Below are 17,727 nucleotides of genomic sequence, written 5' to 3'. Positions count from 1 at the left end.
GGCCCATCGCTAAAAATCTGCTATTTATCAATTTTATCTAGATGCACGCGTCATTAAAACGGTACTAATGGATATTTTTGGTCGCTATTAAAGATATAGTCGATTGCTGAATTTATATATGGGCCCAAATTAGGGGCATTTAGGCCGATATTACATCCATTTCCCCTATGTATATGTTTCAATAATAGGCCGAAACGTTGAGCGTTAAACCAAAGTATGCTTATTGTCTGCCTATAACAATAATTTTAGTGTAACATCTTCAGAGCACCTAAGGAGCAGTACCTTAATTGAATTTTCACTTCTGTTTGCTATAGCTTCGTAACAGAGATCTACCTCCCAGCTCAACATCGTCGGTCGCAATAGCAAGAGCGCGAGAGCTGATCGTACAACGTGCTTGTTTTGCTCTGCTAAACTTGCCTCTCCGCGCTCGGTCTCCTGTCGTCGTGGGCTTGTTGTTTAGTGGAAAAAAAAAAATAATGGTGAAACCAAACACTATAGCTTTGAGAGAGCCTTACAAGAGCTGTCCCGGCCGTGCTCCAACTTACTGCCTGGCTATTGCGTGGTGACTTCAACCCGTGCGTTCAGTTTCGGTTTGTTTTGCAAACGGTACGAACGCGCATCAATCATACCGCGTGACTGTGTGTCGTGGACCGCGTGTGTCGTCGTTGGGAGCTTATCTATGGGAAGTTGGAACATCCAACCCAAAACATACGAGATATTCGCGGGGAAGAAGTGGTCAGTTGTGTAGAGTCGAAGATCTTGAAGGGTGGCGACACTGAGACCAGAGCGGATGTGTGCAAGAGGGCAATCCGATCGATGGCATAAATGAGGAAATCATAATTAGCTGGTTGGTCTGTGTGGTTTTTCGTTGTAATTGAAGAAATTGGATATCGAATGTGCATGTTTATGCGAATAATTAAGTGACGGTTGGCGATCGAACTGTGAGTTATCGAGTCAGTGATGTGAGGCGCGCATTCGGAAGAGCCGTTTCGAGGAGAGCTAATGTTTGCGTACTCGATGAAGACGTCCTATCTGATATCGCTCTTCGAAGCAATGCTTTACTGAAAGGGTATTCAAGGTGCGCTGCTTGGAGTGGAACAGTCCGCACATACAGTTGAGTGAATCTTGCTGAGGAAAATGCATTTAACTCGCTCCAGATATCGAATTACTTCAAGTGTGTTGAATTTCAAAGTGAATATTTTTTTTGCAAAATAAGTTTGCTTACGTAATTCAGAGTGGAAGTGTGTGTTGTAGCGGAAAAGTATCGAGCAAATAAAAAAAAGCGTTGATTTCGTTACGGCACTGGAAGTTTAACTTGGTTTTGTCGTTGTGGCTGTCGTTCTGGAGTAGTCTAATCAGCGTGCTAATATTTGCTCGGTTCAGTTGATAATCAAGATGATAAATATCGCTGCAAGGCGAACCGAGCGAATGGTGCTAAGTATATCTACCGTAGTATTAAAGGAATGGAATTTCGTACCGAAGAATGTACACACCAAAAATTGGTTGTGGAAAAATTTGTTTCAAAAATTAATGCAGCAGGTCCTTCCAAAACTTCTTTGGCTTTTTATTTCGTCTCTACTGAGAACATACGCCGGGCCTCAAGTTAGTGTTCTTTGAGCATTTCCACAGTTACTAATTGCGAGCTGCATTAGTACTTTGCATTAGTATTATTATGTGGCAGGTACAATCATACTCTATGCTCAGGGATGTCGAGATATGTTTCAACCTGAAAAATTCTTAGACCAGACCGGGGATCGAACGCAGACGCTTCCCGCATGGTCTTGCTTTATAGATACGTCTTTTCCGACTGAGCTAAGAAAGACCCCGATGGATTTGGTCTTAATAAAATATACCCAGTTTAACTTTGAACCATCGCTTCATATTTAATTGAGCGATATTTGTTTACATAGAGAGGTCAATTTGATTAGGCACAAGGCCTTTTTTCAGATATTTGTCTAATTTAAAAAACTATATTTGGTTAGCGTTTGGTTTATTAAATGTATTTTAAGTGTAAATTATGATTCAAAAATTGCGAAATAAGAAAGGCACTTGTACAGACCAGCAGCTGAATTCCGGGCAGTTCAGCTGCAGAACTGCATAACTGAGCATTATTGGCTTTATACTAAGAAACGAAAGTAAAAAAATGAAGCCATTTCTGAGCTCTTTCGGGTGGTTGACAAAGTAATGATATCTCAAAACCATCACAACGTGAAACAAGTGGAAAATCCGTTATCGGAAGTATTGACATTTATTTTTAATCATTCAAAGATAGTAAATGATATCTAGAACATTGGTTATTGTTAGTTTAAGGATATTACTGACTTTTCATGAGATTTGTATAACAAAAATAGGCATAGTTTACAATTTTGTGCAAAACGCATTAGCTCATTTTTTAAAGTTTTTTCAACGTCATTTCACAAAAACTGAATGAAACTCTAATTTTTTTTATCATCGATAGCTGAGATCCTAAGCTTTATTTTATGATTCACATATCATTTGTGTGACCAATTTTTGTTGTATCCATTCTTTAAACTTGTAGATCTTACGTTAGCAAATATGTACACAATTGCATGGGGGGATATTTTTGCAAAATTTTATAGCATTTTTTAGTATGGATGATTTCTCAATTAACATAAATCGTGTGATTAATTGCTATAATCCATTGCAACCCACAACATCTATCGCACTGAATGGTTGTGGGATTGCTGAAAATGTCAAGCTATAAGCATATCCACACTCGCATTTGTGCGAAAACACTGAATCAATATCAAGTAAGCCGCACCTGAAAACTAATCTTGAGATGCTTTGGAGATCATCGCACAACTTGTTGAAGCTTGGAGGAAATACTCAACCGAATGACACATCCCCGTTGATGGTGCCTTTATGAATCTCCTGAAGATGGTTGGATGGCTTCCGAGATCATGTTCCAGCAAGATCAAGAAGAAGCCACACCGGAATACGATGACAGAGTTCTTTTTGACTTTGTTGGTTTACCTCATCAATATGCATTTATTCCTAATGACGAATATATGACTCAATGCACGGTGATCGAAACGGGATGAGTCGAATTGAGTAATCTCGGAAACGAACGTCCCACCTGATGCGTGAAAGGTGCAAGCAGCTTTCGATGAGCTTATATTGAATATTTAGTCGATTTCGAGCAAATTTTTCAACTATTATTCAATCATCGCAAAACCACGTTTTCGCCATAATTTCTCGTTTTGTCTTAGAAATAAAAACGAACAAACCAGATGTATCCTCATATGGCACTCTGAACACACAGCATTGAACGAGTGCAAAAAGAAGGCCTAACACGGGCGTCAATGTCAGTTATGCCTTTATATGCTAAAAAATAAAACAAAAACAGACGTACGCCTGAACGGCCGCCAACTAATCGTGGATTGTTTGCGAGACTGAATGGGCAACAGGAATATAAATGTGGATGACAGAAGAATGCTCGCTCTCGGTTGGGCAACGATCACGACGGGGTGGCGGCGGTCCAGGGCACGAAATACAACGCTGTTCCATACACACGCGCAAGCATTCTACTCAAGTCCCGTCGAGTAATATGCGATTTGATGCGGCGGCGGGGCGCGGTCGGTGGCTTGGAGAAAAGGGGGGTGTGTTCTTGCCAGAGGTAGTACAACAGACGGTTTTGTTGACATAAGTGGCGAATGTGTCAATAGTGACACAACATGCGGACGACTCTATTTGGTGGACGGCCATCGAGGATCGAGCTTGGAAGCGCAATGTGTGGGATGTGGCGGGATGAGTAATTTCGATACGAATCGGTAATGTTCGACCGCGGTCGATTGAGAATGAAAATGTCTAAGTTGAACATTTTCGGCGAATGCCATGTTGGAATTAGGAAAGAGTAGTTACCTTACCTTTGCCGGTACACCGTCCTTTGGTGAGATTTCATCTGCTATCCAATGTTATTAACTCGGTTCGTGGCTGCTTGTCTCCAGTTTTTTTAGTGTCCGACACTGCCTAGATATTGTTCCAGCTAGCTGCGTCTTGTGCACGCCGGATTCGAGGTAAACACGATTGTTGCGGGATTTTTGTTTGGCATTCTTAAAACGTGTCTACGCTTTCAATTTAAGCGATCTCTCCTCTATATGCGGTTTTCATATACCCGCCAAAGATGGTCCTAAGAACACGTCGTTCGTAAACTCCCCGTGCTTGCAGGTCCTCCTTGAGCATTGTCCTTGTGAAGATCTTGTCGAGTCCGATCAGAAGTCTTGTGAAATCCTGAAACGTCGTCGGTGCATCAGATGAACTGGCTGGATTTATTCAAGATCGTGCCCCATATGTTCAGGGCTGGTAGCGACTCACTTTTTAGTGACTTGGTCACTTTTTTCAAGCTAATCACTATACAGCCTCCTTTTTTAAGACCAAGTCACTAAAGTCACTTTAATCAGTTACTATTTTCAATTTTTGCAGCGTGAATTTATTTCCAGATTGATCAATACTCTGTAGGATCAGATAGTCCAATTGATGCCTAGATGTTGTTCTAATTTTCGAATAATTCGAAAATGTGGTGTTTCTACAGAGCTTTTGGACGTTTAATCGTCTTTCTTTAATTACTGAGTGTCTACTCATTTGGCTAAATAGAATTCCCTGACTTTTTTTAGAACTTTAACGGTTAATTTCCAGTTTTGTAATAATAAAGCTATGTTTTAGATGCGTTAAAAATATGCTTTTTTTTTATACAACAACATGATACTCAGTTTTAAAGAATCAGCTGCACAATCAATTCCATTAAATGTTGAAGTTTAACATTTATTTAATTTAAGCAATTCTAAGACCTCAAAATATCATCTTCTGAAGATTCGTTTTCCATGCACAAGTTTAAGATATTAAAAATTTTCAAAGTGCCAGAATTAGGAAGAAACAAAATATTTGAAGTTTGTAACTAACATTATGAGCGATTAGAGATACTTAGTCCCATTGACTTCACAACAATTGCTTTTTTTCCTTTGATTTGTTTTCCGTCGATCTTATTTTCCGTGCTGAGCACCAATGCTACCGACGCCAGGGAGGCAGCTCCCACACCTGGATTCTACCTATCGACCCATCAACTCATGAACCGGGGATCAACGGCTTTACTTCCCTTCCGAAGGGGAGACTACACCACCGGAGCCGCTATCACAACAATTGTAGGAACTTTACAAATGTTTTGAGAAATGAAAGGAGATGCTGAGAATTTCAGCGAAGCTTCATAAACAAACTGCGGGAACATACGGGAAGTCAACATCCTGAAAATATGGTTAACTAACTGGAAGCTTTTAGAACCACTTCTGTTAGCTTCCGAAACACGGCAGGAACTTTTAAGAAGTGCCTAGAATTTCAGAGAACTTAACCGGTGCCAAGAGTAGTTCAGACGTAAAGAGAACTTAGGAAAGTTGTGGAAACTTTTAAGAGGTTTTAAGTACCTCATAAAAGCTAGATCTAGAGATATTTGGGGAATATCAGAGATCTTAAGGGCAGTTCCTGTAAAGTTACTGATTTTTGGTACAGCTTAAAGATCTATAAGAGCGAGTATAGCCAAATTCAGGATAGTTCCAGGATGGGCTGTAAAAAACCAAGAACTCTTAAGATATTCCGAGAATTTTAGGGAAATACGGAGACCTCGAGAGAATTTCTGAAAACTTTAGATAAATTTCAGCAACTTCACGGAAGTCCAGAGAATTTCAAGGAAGTTCAAATGTATTTACGAGAATTCCATTTATTTCAGAGTAGAACCTAGCTATAGTTGAGAGCTTCAAGAAAGCTCCGACAACATCAAGACAGATCAGAGAAGCAAAGGGCAGTTCAAATAATTTCATGAAAATTACAGGTACCTTAAAGAAGCTTCGAGAAACTCAGGGAATGTCCGGAATCTTCAGCAACTTTGCAAGAGAATTTTGGAACGCAATAAAAATTATATGATCATCTGGAAAGTTTATGAGTATTTTAAGGGTGTTATATCATGGAAAGCACCTCAAAATATTTCGAAAAATCAGGTTTAGTTATAGAAAATCATAATATAAAAAAATGCGGGAAGTTTTAGCAAGCACCGATTCCAGAAATTCCAGAGATTTTCTAATAAATTTCGGTTGTTTTAGATAGTTTAATTATATTCAGAACAATCCCACGAATTTAAGGAAATTTGCAGCGAGTTACAAGGAGTTCCGTGGAATTACGGGATATTCCGAGAATTCTATATATATCACAAAATTTGTTGGAACATTAAACAGATTTAGAGAACTTCAGATAAGCATAAAAAACTTCAGGGATGTCCAGAAAAGTTCAGAGAAAATTCGTGATTTAAGGCAAAGTTTTGTGAGAGTTTATTAAGTTTATAAAACTTAAGGAAAATTGTGGAAACTTCAAGGCATTTTAATGAATTTCCGTTGAATTGTGAGCTGTTATAAAAAGTACTGAAAATTTCAGGGCAGTTTAACGAAATTCATAAATATTTTTGGGTAGTTTTAATAACATCAGGAATGTCTAGACTATTGATGAAGTTATGAATTAGTGTCGATAATTTAAGGGCAGCTCCACGAAATTCAAAAAAACGTTGAGAATTTCAGTGAAAATCATAGAACTATATTAATTATTCCGTTTCATTCCACGAAATATACGGGAGCAAATTTAATCAATTGTTACGGGAGTTAAAGAAGGAATTTCAGAAAAACTTCTAAAACTTCACAGATGCATTTCGAAAACTTCATAGTAGTCTATGGAATTTAAGGGAAGATCCAATAACTTCAGGAACTAGGGGAAATGTATGTAATGTCGACCTAAATGTCCCTTATTTGGGCCCATATATAAATTCAGCAATCGACTAAATTTTCAATAGCGACCAAAAATATCCATTAGTACCGTTTTAATGACGCGTTCATCTAGATAAAATTGATAAATAGCAGACTTTTAGCGATGGGCCAAATCTTAGATCCATAGGCCAACATAAGAGCCATTTCCCCTATCTTGAAGAATAGCAAAATGCGAGAGCATTTCAAGAAGCTTAGTAAGCTCCAAAATAGGGGTAATTCACGGGGAGTTCAGTTCCATTAGTATCAAAAAAATAGCAGGATATTAAGAAGTTTCCAGATTTTCATAGAATTTCAGAGATGTTAAGAAGATTATTGATATCTTCACATAAGTTCAGAAGATCGTGGATCCTTAAACATGTTTAGGACAGTTCAATTAAAATCAGGGCAGTACAACAAGCTTCATGAGAACTTCAAAAACTTCGACCACTTAAGGAAGAACAGAGAACCTCAAAGCAGTCCCGTTAACATTAAATAAATTAAAAAAATAATCAAAAAAGTTTCGCGAACTTGAGCGGATTTTAAAAACTTTAGAGAATGTTTATGAAGTCCGAAAAAGTTCAAGGAAGTTTAAGTAGTTGTTGAGAAGTATTGTGAGCATCAGGCTAGTTTCTCAAACTCAGAACTGCATTGAAAGCAGAATGCACTTGATGTTTTTCTCAGGGATATTTTTTTCAGAACTCCCTTGGAAAGAGGTCCTTAAAATTAAAATTAAATTCCATGAGCCCTTTAAACTGGAATTCGAGTCCACATTCTTGAAAATTTCTTGAAGTTTTATAACTTTTAAGACTAGAATTTCAAAAACTTGTCCAAATTAAAAATAGACTTTCACTTTGTATGTATAAAATTCAATGTGTGAATGAAAATAAAAAACTAAATGTTAGTATTTTAAAATGCATTCTTTTCATTAAAATATCCTTATCATAAGAAAATTATTAAATTCCGTCAATAATGATTAAATTTCCTGAGACTTCCAGAAAATTTAATTCCCTGAGGATTTGCGGTTTTCCAGGTTTTGCCTGTTAGTAGACACTCTGATTAATACCGTGGGTTTAAAGCTTCATATCGCACATAAGTGTTTATGAGATACTAATGGAATAAGTCTAAAACATCAAACATTTATTTGGTGTGCCATCAGAACAACTACTTTTCATCTCTTAGGACACTTTTTGTCACTTTTATCAACTATAAGTCACTATTTGGGCACTTATTTTTTCAACATGGTCACTAAAATCACTATTTTTGACAGCATTGATCGCTACCAGCCACATACACATGTTAAAGCTTGCACGTTTTGTTTTTGTTTTCCTCTGTTCTGTGTATTACTTCATAGAAATGATGAAGTATTCGGGTTTGATTAGAGGTGGACAACACAGCTTATCTGGCTGAACGGATCTGACTCGTCCAGCTCACTAAGGGGAGCCGATTCTTTTGAACAGCTCTTCAGCTCACATTGAAATTATAGACATTTTGTCACGAATTCAATATCAATAATGAAACATCGAAAAACAAATAATTGGTTTTGGTAACTCTGGTCTTTATTATTTAGATTTTAGGCACTTTTTGCAAATTTTTGTTATCTTAGACTTAGTAATAAACGACCTTAGTAAAACAAATTATTGTCTTCTAGAACTAGATATCTATTCCTTTGAAATATTACCAGTTAATACAAGATTTCGCACTCCCCTACGTTCTTGGATATTTACGTCTGTTATTAACATAAAATCTTGCCATAATCAAATACCTTTAGCTCAGTCGGTAAAGACGCAGCTACTAAGCAAGACCATGCTGAAGGTGGCTGGCTTTGATTTCCGGTCTGGTCTAGGATTTTTTCGGGTTGGAAAATTTCTCGACTTCATAGGGGGGGAGGCATAGAGTATGATTTTACTTGCCATACAATTATACCAATGCATAAATGGTACCAGGCATCGAAAGTTCTCAATTAATAACTGTGGAAATGCATCTTGAACACTATGTTGAGAGCACGCAATAAGCTAATAAGCTTGAAATGCGAAGTAGAAGAAGAAGAAGAAGAAGAAGACACATGGAAAAACATAATATTGAAAATAGCAGCATTTCTGTTAAAAATTAAAATTCAAATTTAAAATTCAGAACAGAACTATATTGATTACTATTGATTCAAATTATAATAATTCAAATTATACATTTACACTTCATCTGTGTATGTATTTTTTATGCAGTTTCCAAAATCTTTTTTTTGGTCTAGGATCTAGAATATAAAGAGATATCCTAAAACCAATGAATCAAAATGGACGAATTTTTTAGTATACTCCAGTCATGAGAGTCAGTGCAAATCTTTCTGCAACCGATTTAGCTGCTTTACCCAAGGTTTTCGAAATTTTTCTATAGTTGTTCCTTGTTGTTTGCACTGGGAGAGCTCTCTCTTCTCGAGAGCCCAATATCGCTCGATAGGACATAACTCCGGTCAGTTAGTTGGATTCGAATAGGTTGTTATAAAACTTTTGCTTTCTGGACCACTACTGCATATTGCCTGAAAAACTAAATATTTGTTGGGAAACTTGTCCTTTTTCTTCGTCCTGAAATGCTCTGCAGCGTCATCCCGTTGCATGGCAGTGTAAAAGCCATGCCAGAAAGTCTTCTAAGACATAAGATTCATCGTACATTATCACGCAGGAAAATGTCGTCAAATGTTTGGCCGTCACATCCTGCTTATCATTGTGGTTCGGCACAGCTTTCACCTTGAATGCTTTCATTCCTTGTCGATGCTTCGAAGTATGCACGAAAGTTTGCGACATTTTTGTTTTACGAGCAACAGTACGTACCGATAGATTTGGCCTCCTCCGTAATATTGGTTTTACCTTCACGTCCTTCTGGTGGTTCCTTAAATCGGCATTTGGCAAGTTTTCAGATTGAAAAATGAGGATTTTCATTGCGGCCGCTCACAATTGCTTTTCGGACATGCTCTTCTAATGTAATCAAAGGTTGTATTTTCAGAAAGAATAGACATACGTCCACCACTCTATGAAATATTTCACTCGTTGATGAGATATTTCAGGAGATGTATGTGTTTAGGGGTGTCCAGATTTTATCGTGAACAAGCCTTGTACTTTAAACCGCATGTCAAGAGCCACATGTGAAAAGAGCATACTAGCTTAGTCCCTTTTCTCGCCAACCGAGGGTCACCTACGTAAACCAACAATATCAACGGGAAGGGGAATGCTTCTCCTACTCGTTAATCTTGATGGTTTGCGTTGGTGGCGAGAAAAGGGCTTAAGAAGGTTTGTTTACACAAAGCTTGTATGCCTTTTTCTCATGTTGTTCTTGATGTCTTTAATTTTTTAATCTAATGTTAAACTTTTAATAATTTTGATTATAAAGCTGTTCTTTTATAACTGGTAACACTTTAGTTAAGTAAAGCAAAAGTTTTGAAAAAACCTGGAAAACTCAGGGAATTTTTATTTAGCAGACACCCTGTTTGAGAATTGCGATAATGCTTTTGGCGTCATTGCTGGGGTAGCTGTCGTATGTTCGTTCCAACTAAGGCTAAGGATAACTAATTGTGGTCTACTTTATACCGGTAGTTACTTGTGATACCAATGGTATACATATAGCAACTGTATAATTACCTGATCATTAGGAACAGAACCGTGGAACTTCTAGAACGCCAGCAAACTTTAGATTTCTCGAATCTTGAAAAATTGATAGTCCAATGGCTTGTGAAACTTCCCCATCTACATGGCCTGTAGAGAATTGATATTCTTCTCAGTATAAGCGAAGTGTAGTGATGAAAAGAATACTGCACTCGCGTATACAGCTTACCTCTCTCGAGTGCGATACAAACGCTCTTTCGTGCATCCGCAGCAGCACCAGATTCGAAAAACGGAGCTGTTGAATTATCAGGGAAAATCACCCTGTTGTGCTTCATTTCGAACATAAATCATTTTCAATAGCTGGTGTTTTGCAGAGTGGTTGCAAGTATTTGCAGTTTGCTGTAGCTTCTTTTTTGTTTATAAACAAACACATATCTGCCTGATGTAACGCGACGTCAAAGGTGGTGCTCCGTTGTGCTACGAACGCACAATTGCAGTGTTCTTATTCTCTCCGAAAAGTGAGTGATCTCTGGTTAACAGAAAGTTGTTATCTCTTTTAGGGTCTCCCGTTCCTTCTCTGTTTTTTCTTCACTGGTGCTCACAGAGAATTTCCACAGAGACGATCAGTGATTCACCCCAATGAGTATGAATCTCTCACCCGGGTGCAGTATTTCAGAGAATTTGGCATCCCTATCTGTAATACTTCCGAATCATTTCGATCATCAAGAACAATTAGAAGTATAGCAACCCTCAGAACTCATAAGAATTAGAGCTTTAAAAAAGCACAAATTATTGATAACTTTGAAAACCATCTCATTCCCTAACAAGGCGCGTATAACCTAAGAGCGTTAAAGCAAATTAAAAAATTAAATCAGTAAAATTAATAGTATTAGAAGTAAACTCTGCAAAAACTCTCAGAACTCTAGCAATTTTTGGAACTGTAGGAATCCCTAAAACTCCTATAAGTTACAAGAAATTCGGTATTCTGAGAATGATCAAAATATCCAGCAACAATTCAGTGCCAACATTTCAAAGGGGCGTAATTGGTTTTGAAAACAATGGCTTTAGCTGTCGATTTCTCACTAATAAAATCCCTTTCTCTCAAATTAACAATGCTAGCTGGTAAAGGAAACATTCCTCTACCTGCTAGTGTCATTATTCTTCATGAGTGAGCTTTTATTCACGAGCAATCGACGACTAAAGCCATTAACCAATGCAATTACGCCCCTTTGAAATGTTGACACTGAATTAGATCTTCATCATCTCAGAATTCTTGAGAATTCCAAGACATGTTGGCACTCTATGACTACAATTTTGTAAAATTTCAGTTATCCTAAGGTCTGATGAAGACGATAGTCCCACTTATTACCCCTACAAAAGTTTGAGCCGAACGATTTATTATTTAAAAGGTAATCACTACGGTCCGGTGGTTGGAGGTGACGCCGGCTGCTCAATGCTTTACTCATACTGTACTTGACAACCCTAATTCAGCATGTGTGACATAAATCACAATCGAGCTGGGTTTGTTCACCGTGACTGATACTGAGTGGTTGCTGTACAAGTACTTATCGTCGATAATACGCAATTGTTGTGTATTAGATAACGCTTCCTCAAAGAGATTAAGGAAAAGAAGCGGATTCGGAACTTAAATGTCATTAGCCAAATTCATCCGAAGACCATCGGTCCACCGTTGTATAATTGGAAATGCACCCGTGTACTGAATGGGAATTGTGGGTTCGAATCCCACCGGTGCGTTAGATGTTTTCACAAATTTGCTCACACATACGTCTCTTACCGATTATATGTGCTTACCTCTCAGTATCTTCTAACTTTCTCATAAAACAATTAATATTAAAAAGTCGTTAACCGTAATTGAAAAAAAAAATGGAAGTATCTTAACCAGATTTGTATACATACACAACTGGAGACTCAGGTACTCTTTCAAAACCCCTACAACTTTCAAAACACCCACAGTATCTAGAACTCGCTAACCCCAAGACAAGCTCTAGGATCTTCAAACACTGTCAGAACATTCCAAACACCAACCTTAGAAATAGAATTCTAAAATATCCCGTTGCTTCCTATGTATTCTCTCACGAAACACCCAGCACTGTTGAAACAACCTAAAGTTCGGGAAGTTTTTCTAAACCTCGAGAAGCTCTGGTAGGGCAGAGCACTACTTTGTCGTTATCGCCCATTTCCATTCTATCGAACAGAAAAGATCAATAATATCAATGATGTCACCATGTACAAATCAATAATAGGTTTGTTCAGATGCGTTAGCTCATTAGCTACAACATAAATCCTATTAGAGCGCAATGTATGAATATTTACGCGCATTGTTCTCAAAACAAAAGAAGCGCTCCTAGCAAATCCTTTTTTACGTTTACCCGTAGGACGATGAAAATCTAATGGCGTTTCAATGCGTTAGGACGGAATTGAAACTCGTAGAACGAATTTAGAGTCAAGAAGCAGTATTAGATTTCAAACAATATCTCAACCATTTGTGACTCTTTATCAAATCCAACGGTACGTATGGAAAGGTGAATCAATTTAGAAGTCAGTCATCTTTGAGAGAAATTTTCAATTTTTTGTTCAAACACGTTCAAAAAAAAGAAGGTAAAGCGCGGATTGTGCTTAGTAGGACGGAAATACTACCAGTGATCAGGCATGGAAAGTCATTTACATTCATTTCGTGCATTCATTTACATTAATTTACCTCTAACTTTTTTCCTCAACAGAATTCCGTAAAATGATGTATGAAGCTTTAGTTGGTTTTATGATTAGCTACAAAAATTTGTCAACAACTCAAATCTGTATATCTTATGCATGATGAACCAGATCGAAAAGAACCCACTTTGTTTTTTCAGTGAATGTAAATTACATTTACTGAAAAACAATAACAAGTTCTGTCCGCTCTAGTTCATCATGCATAAGAGATACAGATTTAATTTGTTTACAAAAGTTGTAGTTAGTCATAAAACCTATAAAAGCTTCATACATCATTTTACGGAATTCTGTTGATGAAAAAAGTTAGAGGCAAATGCATGTAAATGAATGCACGAAATGAATGTAAATGATTTTCCATGCCTGCCAGTGATGCTTCAGCATCTCGTGGAATTGTTAAAAATGTTGCAAACTCTAGTTCGTTAAATTTATCCAAATTTGGTTGCCTGCAATTTACCCATATACTGAGTTTATCCGATTTTGGCCGATTATTGATAAGCATGCAGATATGTGTTTATCGAGCATCTCACGTCATATGCAATATTTTCTTTGCGTTTCTTTATCAAATGCAACATTTCCTCTTTATTAATAAATAATCGGACGAGTGAGGTCATCTTCTGAGAGCTTGACATTATTGATAAGTCTGAACACATTCATCGTCTTATCGTCCTAGGTGAACAGATAAGAAGCTTTCTGTTACCCGAATAAGTCTGACGAGTTACGTGAAGTTCTTAATCAACCCCTTAATCTCCACGCCAAAGCGAACATACCTTCCCGGTGATCCCGCATCATTTTGCTCCCAACTACATTTGGATTAATCAATTAAGAACCGGGCGAACAAAGTTCTACACCTATATTTCGGTTTACGTCACAAAGACAACCCTCCGGGCAATGACAACAACGACAAAACCAATAAACTGATAACAATCTAATAGCTTCCAGTCCGCACACACATGACTGACAGTCGTCCATCATCGCATTGGTGAAAGCAGTTCGCTAGAAAAAAATCGGTGTTATTTTCAGGTCTTTAGGTGAAACCAGTTTCTGACGGCATACCAATACCAAAAATTAAAAATCAAAATGACAAGCGATATCAAACTGAGTATAAGTGAAGAGGACCGACTTGGTGTTGGTCAGAAGTTTCTGTATCATAGCGATGATAACGACGAACCGTCCGGTGAGTTCTATAGCTTTGAGCAGGACGACTTGGATCGTCTGGGTGCTGATTTGACGGCGGAGTTGAAGATTCGCGAATCGAATGAAGAGCTCAATGTTGATATCAATCGAAACGATCTGAGTGCCAAAAGTGAGCGGTTGCATGAAACAATAGCAGTAGTTAATGGGGGTGAAATGGTAGAATCGAGTAACAGTCTTATCGGTAGTGTGTCTAGTGGAAAATTTACACCGCAGGACAGTCGGAAGGGTTCGAGTCCTGGCGGGGATGATGAAGTTGATCGGAGCTACGATAGCTATGCGGACAGCCAACGCTCCGGAGAGGGAACTGATCAGGATCATCAGTACTACGAACCACATCGGCAGTACCATCGGCTCTCGGTCAGTCACACCGGAGATGAGTTCAGTTCCGACGAGGACGAAGCGTTCGTGGAGCTGTTGGAGAAGGCCAATCATATAGTAGGTTTATTTATTTTTTGCACTTTTATTAAGGCGCTTCTCAGGTATGCCATTGTTGTTGTCGTCTACGTGAGGTGGGGGTTCAAAGCTTATTGTAAAATTCAACATGTGAGTCTATGTTCTTTTGTGTCTCAATGTACAATATTATGCATTGTGTACGTGTTCGGTGCTAGGTAAATTTATCGCCACTACTGCGTTTAGTTCACCTGTTAGCGTTGTTTGTTATTCACTACATCGTAGTAAAGCAAATCACTCATTCGGGAAGGAGGCTATTTCCCACAAATAGTAACAAACACCGCAAATGGCCAGCAACTGTTCCAGATCCATTTAAGCCCCAGTCAAGCCTGATATATCTGTCTGCTATCACTCTCGAAGCAGAAAATCCACCTAGATTAAGTGACTACCGCCCCCAAACAATGGTGTGTGCATGTACAAATTCACATGAATGCTTGGGGCCGTGATATAGTAATTTTAACAAGCGCGCCTACCGCGGCGGCCAGCCGACTTTATCGCAATGGCTATGGAAACGGAAAAGAGAATTTCTCACGCGAAAGAATAGTTTTCGCTACGATGAACTTTACAGCTATCGGGTAAATAGCCAGTAACTGTCATTCCTGTGCGCTTTTACTTTGTAATTTATGGCTCCGTTTTGGCACAATTTTACTGCGTCTTTGCCTAGCTGAAGCTGGTGGAGTCATTGAAGCGTTTCGAAATTGATGGTATTGTTGTTCAAGTATGCCCACGGGGCTGCTGAACAGGAATTTTCGAAAGCAGTTCGATTCTTTGCAGTGATGAGTCCATTGCATTGCATGGAAAGTCTTTATCTTATCGACCGAAACAGCCAGCCGAAAGCACTCTAATGATAACGGACAAGGTTTCGATATTTGCTCAATCATTGTTGAGGAATGTCATCGATTATCAGTAACAATACAAAAAATGAATGGCAAACCGTCAACTGTCGCTCTTGTCATGCACTTTGAACACTTTGATTGGTATGATGACACTTTAGTGAAAAATGTTCCTCATCTGAACTTTAATTTGAAAACATTACTTACGAAACCTTCTTAAATTCCCTCATTAACCTGAAATATTGCCCCCCATATACCTTAGCTTAAAGTGTACGTTTTCAGTTGATGAACTCAACCTCCCCCTAAGCCGTACAGTTTGAAGCTTTCACTTAAAAAACCATCAACCCAAAACGCGACGCACATCTGTGTACAGTTTGTCTTTTTCGGTAAACGAGACTCCCCTCGAAGTTGGAACGTCCACAAGGCTGGGATCAAAAGCAAGATCTCTAAGACTCGATCGATTTCCCGCTTGCCGTTGTAACGCTTGATCGATGCCGGCAGCAGCGGTAATTTCTAAAAATAAACAAATAACAATTAAGCAAAAGGTATGCCTATATCGATATGTATGTGGCGGGTCGTCACCTACTACTGCCGCATGGATGTCTCGAACAAGGGGACCAGGAATTATCCCCTTCTTTCCGGGTGAGGGAGTGTGAGTTGAGAGACCGAGAATTTCACACATGTCGTCCAACTGTACCGGTAAGCGCTCTGATGATTTGGCTTACTTCGAATGGTGAACACAACATTGTTTCTGGGGTCCTTTGAATATTTTCTTTTCTCATATCTTGGAATACTGAAATTTTTAAATGATTTCCAAACCGAAGTGAAGTTAATCAAGACACCGTATAATTTAGGGTGATCAATGAATTGGGAAATCTGGGAAACCAGGAATTTACGGTGAATCGAAAACAACAGGGAAAACCGAGAAATAACCGGCAGTTTGATTGGAAACTTTAATTTTTTATTTATGTCGAATATTTCCCTTGATATCTTCCCTTAAATATGTCTTCTAGCTCGGAATTCCTAACTTCACATTAGTATCGGATACCAAGAATTAAGTTCAAGCCTCAAACACGTGATTTTTTGCTAGCTTAGCTATCTAAAAAAAATCAATATCCTATGTCCGGAATTTTGAATATTTTGGTTAGTTTAAGGTGATGCCTTGTGGTCGACGTAGAAGCCGTGAAGTTGGCTGCACTGCCGACCGTTCGTAACGGGAGCGCCCATTGCTACGAAACTGCAGCATAAACGTCAAACGGATAAAAAAGGAACTTAGTTTCGACTATCAAATAGTGATTTAATTGTTTTAGGATTAAAAAGAAACTGGTGAACTCCAAACACAAAGAATATAAATGGTAGCTAGTCCGTTGGCACATTTGTGAAATAACCGTTGAAATCGTTTTAAGTGGCCGCAGGAGAACGTAGAAATCAACAGAATTATTATAATACGGTAATACGATCATTTGTACGTAGCAACGGTGTACTAAATTTCATTTCGGTAGATTTCATTGTTCCGTAAAACTTCCCATACTGATTTGTAAGTAGATGGTTAGGTATTCATATGGCAGGAATTGTACAATTTATACTCTTTGCAGCTTTGAAGCACTCATTGATAAACGCTTTCAAACCTCAGTATTTCTCTACAACTTGAACCGACGTTTCTCTGCATGATCTGAACTATGATCCCGACAATTCAGTATGGGAAGCTTTACGGAACAATTAAATCTACGTATTATAGTAATTCTGTTGATTTCTACGTTCTCCAAATGTGTCACAAATGTGCCAACACACTAGCTATCTTTTTGTATTCTTTGTGTTTAGAATTCAAAAAATCAGTGCCAACATTTCAAAGGGGCGTAATTGCTTTTGTAAACAATGACTTTAGCCGTCAATTTCTCGCGAATGAAATCTTACCTCTCCAAAATGACACTGCTAACTGGTAGAGGAAACATTCCTCTACCTGCTGGTGTCATTATTTTTCATGAGTGAGCTTTTATTCACGAGAAATCGACGGCTAAAGCCATTGTTTACAAATGCAATTACACCCCTTTGAAATGTTGGCACTGAAATTCTTTTTAATCCGAAAACAATTAAATCACTATTAGATAGTCGAAACCAAGTTCCTTTTTAATC

At 38.3% G+C, this 17,727-nt stretch overlaps 1 protein-coding gene across 6 annotated transcripts in view; it reads left to right on the top strand.

Annotated features, from left to right (window-relative positions):
• The window catches only part of LOC135710870 (leucine-rich repeat flightless-interacting protein 2), a 177,849-nt gene that overhangs the window by 124,487 nt on the left and 35,635 nt on the right, over nt 1-17,727 (top strand). Inside the window, exons 1-2 of one of the 6 annotated variants that reach the window (XM_065233572.1) lie at nt 572-1,078; nt 14,138-14,746. The exons of 4 other annotated variants lie outside the window; for them this stretch is intronic. In XM_065233572.1, coding sequence (XP_065089644.1) covers nt 14,195-14,746 — 552 coding nt within the window. In that variant the 5' untranslated portion in view covers nt 572-1,078; nt 14,138-14,194. Of the gene's footprint in view, nt 1-571; nt 1,079-14,137; nt 14,747-17,727 lie in introns of those variants that run through there. One more of the 6 variants, XR_010518448.1, reaches the window with a different exon arrangement.

This window comes from Ochlerotatus camptorhynchus, unplaced genomic scaffold (assembly GCF_037179485.1).
Source record: "Ochlerotatus camptorhynchus isolate MF236.1 unplaced genomic scaffold, CSIRO-AGI_Acam_v1.1 ptg000404l, whole genome shotgun sequence".
NCBI lineage: Eukaryota > Metazoa > Arthropoda > Insecta > Diptera > Culicidae > Ochlerotatus > Ochlerotatus camptorhynchus.
This window is presented reverse-complemented; position numbering and strand designations above follow the sequence as displayed.